Below are 6,537 nucleotides of genomic sequence, written 5' to 3' on the forward strand. Positions count from 1 at the left end.
ATTCAACAATTGTGTAAAAAGAGTTAACTGCTGTGGTGGTATGTTTTAATAAGGTTACCAATAAGTAAAAGATATTTAATAGTTGTCTATTTTTTTCATTACTGTACCGAAAAAAAAAACGAACCATGACTTGTGTACCGAGGTACGTACCGAACCGTGATTTTTGTGTACCGTTACACCCCTACTGTTTGTGTAGATTAGTGTTGGAATTTCCATTTCCATTTCCCTCAGTGGAAACAAAGCTTTGATTTACTTTAATTTCACAGATAAGAAACAATAAATTGTGAAGACAATAAAGCCTCCACAAAAATAGCATTTTAAGTGTGTGTGTGATTTATCCTGGCTTCATATGAGCAGAGGAAATCTCTGCTAGCTGCTAGGCTAATTTAAACAATGTAAAATGCCATAGGCTTGTGCTAATAACATTAGCATGTAATATTTGTGGGGAAAATGTGTCCAGATAAAGACAAGTGTTTGTCTGTGAATGCTGCGAGTTATAGTGAAGCTGATTTGTGTACTTGTGTTTGAAACTGTCTCTATTAAGCCATGTTTAATGTGTGTTTAATGTGTGTTTTGAATCAACTAAACTTTACAGCACTTCACATAAACCTCCACCGCCGACTAGTGTTTTTGAGGTGTAACTGCAGAGTGACACAGACACACCACCGCACAAATATAAATGCTCACAACAGTGTAGGCTGCGGCGTAGGGTCTGCATAGAGCTGACGCACAGATGTAAATTCAGCTTCAGACAACTCGTTCAAGTTTTATGACCACTTTACATCAAACGGTCAGGATCACATGAGATCAACTGTCGTGATTTTAGTCCCACGTTGGAAACTCGTCCGTGACAGTAAACCTGCTTGAAAAGTCGTCTGGTTGTAGGATACAGCGCCTCCACTTGTTGTTACTACACAAGCCTTCACTTACATGATCCATGATGGGGGAGATGGCAGCTGAGTTGACCGGTCTCTCTGTCTTAAAAGTCTTGATGTGATCCAGAGAAGTGGAGTCAAACAGCTGAGAGGAAAAAGACAAACTGTTACATCAAACAGCAGGCTGTGTGGTGACACAAATCTTCACATGCTGTCTGGTTTATAGCTGCAACGACCAGGAGAGGACCCAGACATTGTACCTTAGCTGTGTTGTCCTTGGAGGCACTGATGAACATGGTGAGATCCACTGATGTCTGGATGTCGTTGATCTGCTTGGTGTGCTCTTTGGCCTTCTTCAGGATCTCTCCAGACTGCCCACAGGTAACACAATCACAACATTTCACTTTAAAGATTCTCTTCAAGACAAACTTTGTCTGAAATCTCACATTTATATTTTCAGTTAGTGCGATAGGTTTAGACATCTTTACAGGCAAACTAAGAAGGTGTTCTCCACTCTAGGTTATTTATTGTTTGGGGCTAAATATCCATGATCATTTATTACATTCCCGTATGTTCCCTGTAAGAGTGTGTGTCTCCAACCTTGGCGCTGAACTGGTTGAACTCTCCGTTCTCGTGACCAGCGATGACAAACTCTCCCAGGGGTCCCCACACAGCACTGGTGATCTTGTGGTCACTGCAGGGTACTGACAGGTACGGCTGGTTGTCCTCTGCAGAGACAGAGGGACAGACTCACTCAGCATACCTCTGAGAGGAGACATAGTCCTGCTGATCAATATATTCTCAGACAGGGCGACTGTCAAAAGGTGAATACAGTTTGAATCAGTTCTGTGTGACGGCAAACGGAGCGTCAGCAGATGAACCAGAAAATGTTCAGTTAAAGGTAAACTAAAATTCACACGTTATCCCTGTGGTCTGAGACGGTCCAGAAATATTAGTGAACATGAACAACTCTGCTGAATCCAAAAACTAAAGTGCTAAAACTCTAATTTGTGAGGTCATAGGGAATGAAGGAGCTGCTCCACTGACAGTGAATAATGGAAGATGGTCTAGATCAGTGGTTCCGAACTGGTCCAGATTTTTCCTTCGTCATTAGTTCAAGGTCCATGCAGTTTAATACATCCAGCGTCATACTTGAGTTTGGCCATGTCGTCAAGCTAGATTGCTGTCTCTGTTAAGTAGCTGTCCGTTAGTCGCTCACTCTACAGCAGGAAACATCACTTCAATATTAAAAGCTCTGTGCTGGAAATTCACTGCACTTAAAAATAAATTGTATTTTTTTTTTTTACAAACATGACACAATCACAAGTAGGGCTGCCCCCCTCATAGTCGACCAAACGTTAGAAAACCAGAAAGGTCATCAGTCGGTAAGATTTCACTGGTGGCTTAATCGTAGAAATAAAAAAACTTGAAACTCTATCAGGAGTAATAGGCGCAGCGCCTTGTCAAAATAAATCCAAACCTATATGACTGGACCATGTGTGACTTTACTTTGAAAGGACAGACACAGGAAGTGGCCACACTCAACAGTCAGACAGGAGTCAGGTTCATTTCCAGGGCTGGTACCTGCGGTTATTCCACAGGCTAGTTAATAACATGTCGGGCAGGAAATCCAAAGTGTGGGATCATTTTGAGAAGGTGAAGGACGAACCCAAGGTGATATGTAAACTCATCTTCATTGGTCGACTACAAACATGACGTATCATCTGAAACATGGAAGTAGCTACATGCCCATTAGCCCACAGCATCATTAACAGGCGGCTCGCTCAGTGTGTGACGTGCACTTGGAGATAAAATATAGGCCTATATTAATGAAGGTTCATTAGTACGGTTTGTATTTCTCTGTAATGTAGCACAGTGTTAACAATGTTACTGATACTATTCTTTCTCACACCTTCAACTCAAACCACCAAAATATATCATTTAATCATTACATTCATATCAGAAACATGCAGGAGACTAGTCCACTGATGGACCCTGATGAGGACTGTTGGTCCACTGATGGACCCTGATGAGGACTGTTGGTTCACTAGGAACAGTCTTAGTCGGGGTCAGCTCTAAAAAGTAGTGTTTTTACTTTGTCAATACAAAAAAACGATAATTTGACACTTACAAGATGATCAGCACTGATTTACAATCATCTTCTAGGCATTTGCATCCATAAACACTGTATCTAACTTCTCCTCCTAATATTATAAACCAAAGCAACACAAGTTAATTCTAAAGGGCACACAATGACAAAAGGGGAATGTTCAATCGTAGCTTGACAGTATGTGATTTAACAAGTTTAACACTGACGTCAAATTCATACAGTGCATATTTAATGGTCTTATAGACCCCAAATAAAAAACCTGGAGGTTCTTGGCATGTTTCTTTTATCAGCAACTTCTTGGTAAACTAATGGAAGTGGCAGTAATTGACGTCTACATGTATCGTGTGCTGTGTACCGATCTGCTGTGGATCCCTCAGGTCAAAGAAGTTCAGGAAGCACTGGTAACCCATCTGCTTGTCTGTGGAGAACATGATGATGTTGCCGCTGAAGTCGAAGCCGCACGTTCGCACAGCAGAGTTGGTGTTGAGCAGGGCCAGCTGTTTACCTGTGCGGCACACAGGGACAGAGACAGGAGGGTGAGTGGATCGACAATCTCAAACTACAGCTTGATCTGGTAAGTCTTATAATTAACTGACCGGGGAAACAAGAAACACACACATTTCATTCCTGGACTGCAGCTTGTTTTTACATACCTGTCTCACAGTCCCACAGTCGACAGCTGTTGTCTGCTGATCCCGTCAATACGTTTTTAGTGTCCCCTGAGGGTGGACATGTTAAGGAGCTCAACATGTACGACACCAAGCTCACGAGATCTAACATTACATCTGATCAAGTATGGCTGGGCGATACGACTACAAACGATATATCGATATATTTTCAAGCAAGATATAAATTTAGACAACACTGTTTATATCGATATAGGGTCAAGTTGTGTTACATGACACATACCAGTGTTCATCTCTCCTCTGTCACACTCTCTTCACAGCTCCGCCCCCCTCACTCACTCACAAGTTCTCCATCAACACTCAGAGAGACACAAAGCTGCTCCTCTGTTTAATCTGTCTGTTCGTTAGTCTGCAGTGTGACATCGGTCTATATGTTGCATGTACCACACTCCCACGTCTGTGAGATGAATGAAATGACCTCAGCACACGTGCAATCCAGCGCTGCGCTGCTACTTTGTGTGTGAGGTGGATAACAGTGCATCACCGTTCTTCTTGGTAGTTGTAGTCTATTTTGTGACACTGAGACTGTCTCTAGCCCCTTTCACACTGCCACATTTTCCACTAATGTTGGGCTGTTTTGCCGGCAAGCTGCGAGCGTTTAGACACACAGAGGCGGATTGGCGAGCTGATCCGAGGTGCCCATTTTTCCGTCTCGTAGGGTAGACATATTGGTGGAACCCTTTTAGTTTAAACAGACCAAGGCGGCCTTCTGCAACTGGAGGGGCTGTTGAAGACTTGTGGGAGGAGCTGTTGATGACGCCACACGTGCGAGCCACTGGCGGTGGATAAACAGGAAACAGCAGGAATGAGCAGCTAGTAGCAAGAGGGAAACACAAACCTGACAGACACTGTAAANCTCCCCGATTTTGTTTTTATACTGCCAATGCTGAAAAAAGACTGATTGGGCTTTCCTGCAAATTTGCACAACTCCTGTTTAAAAAGGGCTTCTGTCTCCGTCCCTCCCTCGGCCTCTCTGTTGATGCTCTGTGCATAACTGAGATTAGTAGGCTTAATAAATAAAAATATTTGAAGAATTTTCCACAACTAGATTCATTCAACTCCGCCCACAAAGATTTTTAATTGTTTCAAACCTACTTGATCCTTTTATAATCATGTTATACTTTAATGTCCTGTGCTGCAAACCTTTAAACCTCTGTAGCTCCAGTGCTGTGTGCAAAAACAGCTCTATTTATTTATTCTATACATCATTTTTCCGTTGTGCAGCTGTTTATTTTCAAACAGGGAATAAAATCCCAGTCTTTGCATTTTAATCTGATCACAGTCTGTGTTTATAAAAGTGCTTGTGACATCTCAAATGTTGCTTTGACTTGCAACTTTAAACATGGGGCCCATTTCATAGAAAATAAATATGTACATCGTGTATCACCAGTTAGCCTGTGAATACCGAGATATAATTTTTTTGCCCCTATCACTCAGCCCTATGTTCAAGTTAAAACAACAGTGTACATCTCAATAAAGGATACAGTCACAGTCGACACACCACACAGCTCCTGTGTGTCCATTGTAGGTGCCAAGCCTCTCTCCATTGACAGAGTACCACACGTTGGCTACCTACAGTGAGACACATAACAATACAAGTTAACGCCAAACATACAAGCAGGTAGAATAACATGATGACATTTTATCACTATGATCTCACCGTGTCTTTGGCTACAGAGAAGAGCAGGTCTCCTTCTCTGTTGTACTTGATTTGAGTGATGGACCTCTCATGGCCCTGGAGCAGGATGGGTTTCTGTGGGGAGCAGCGTACATCAGTATCTGGACAGTCTGAATGATTTAGAAAAGACTTTAATCTGTCAACTTGAGGTACAAACAGTCTTCAGTTGAGCAGCTCACTCCATTCATTGTTATGGCGCTGCCTGGCAGGGAACCCAACTAAGGCTGTGGTCTGTGCTGACAAACCTGATATTAATGTTGAGTTTACTCATTAATCTCCACACACACGGTACACCTGTCCAGCTCCACCTGCTGTCAGAGGCCGGTTAATCACCCTGCATCGCCCACATCACGCCGCAAACAGAGGCTAACACATATGTTAGCGGCGGCTAATATGAAAGCTAACGTTAGCCCGGGTAGCTAAACATGCTAGCTAAAATGGAGCTAACGGTTTCAGTAAGAGGATAAACGTTATTCTGGGAATCATATAACTCATACAAGACCGTCACCGAGGAATATACACACCATTTTGTCAGCAACGTGTTTCCAGTCGGTCCAGTATCTTTACTTCGCCTCACGTTAAGAGGGAAAAGATGAACACTCGTGTTACAGGCGCCGGAGCCGCGGCGGAAGAGGAAGGTGACGCACTTCCGGGGAACAACAAGATGGCGTTAGCGCGTCCTCTAACGGTGATCCTCCACTCTAGCATGTCGTAGGTAGTTACTGAAACAACCACAACACTGTGTCCATTCAGTTTTGTTTTACCTTCAAATATCTCAAAGTCTCTAATTTTTTTAAATAAAATATTCATATTAATTAGTGAGGTAATGAAAGTGTTTTAATGACATTTAAATGGATTAGTTAATGGTAAAGCACACAATAAACTGCTGCAAAACAGCATAAACAAACTAGAAATATAGTTTACTAGTCCATACCCATTGAGTACAGCATACCATACCATGACTTAGTCATACCAAAAATTAGAAAAAACAAAACATTCAGCCACAGGGGGAGCGGGGTCTGCCCATTGGTCCGACAGCCCATTGTTCCGACCATATTAAACCCATTGTTCCGAAGTCCCGTTGTTCCGAAATCATCATGATGCCCTGTGGTTAAGGTCTGGTTAGGTTTAGGCACAAAAACCACTTGGTTAGGGTCAGGAAAAGATCATGGTGTGGGTTAAAATGAA

At 42.6% G+C, this 6,537-nt stretch overlaps 1 protein-coding gene and 1 long non-coding RNA gene across 2 annotated transcripts in view; both read right to left on the reverse strand.

The window, feature by feature from the left end:
- eif3i (eukaryotic translation initiation factor 3, subunit I) overlaps positions 1 to 6,010 on the reverse strand; it is a 7,932-nt gene extending 1,922 nt beyond the window's left edge. The window contains exons 1-8 of the mRNA XM_050035542.1: positions 5,874 to 6,010; positions 5,332 to 5,424; positions 5,156 to 5,243; positions 3,639 to 3,704; positions 3,341 to 3,490; positions 1,476 to 1,603; positions 1,136 to 1,246; positions 931 to 1,020 (exon numbers count right to left, since the gene is read on the reverse strand). Coding sequence (XP_049891499.1) covers positions 931 to 1,020; positions 1,136 to 1,246; positions 1,476 to 1,603; positions 3,341 to 3,490; positions 3,639 to 3,704; positions 5,156 to 5,243; positions 5,332 to 5,424; positions 5,874 to 5,876 — 729 coding nt within the window. The 5' untranslated portion in view covers positions 5,877 to 6,010. The remainder of the gene's footprint in view (positions 1 to 930; positions 1,021 to 1,135; positions 1,247 to 1,475; positions 1,604 to 3,340; positions 3,491 to 3,638; positions 3,705 to 5,155; positions 5,244 to 5,331; positions 5,425 to 5,873) is intronic.
- Positions 1 to 6,537, reverse strand: part of LOC126384511 (uncharacterized) — a 490,327-nt gene that overhangs the window by 144,891 nt on the left and 338,899 nt on the right. The window lies entirely within an intron of this gene.

This window comes from Epinephelus moara, chromosome 22 (assembly GCF_006386435.1).
Source record: "Epinephelus moara isolate mb chromosome 22, YSFRI_EMoa_1.0, whole genome shotgun sequence".
Lineage (NCBI taxonomy): Eukaryota > Metazoa > Chordata > Actinopteri > Perciformes > Serranidae > Epinephelus > Epinephelus moara.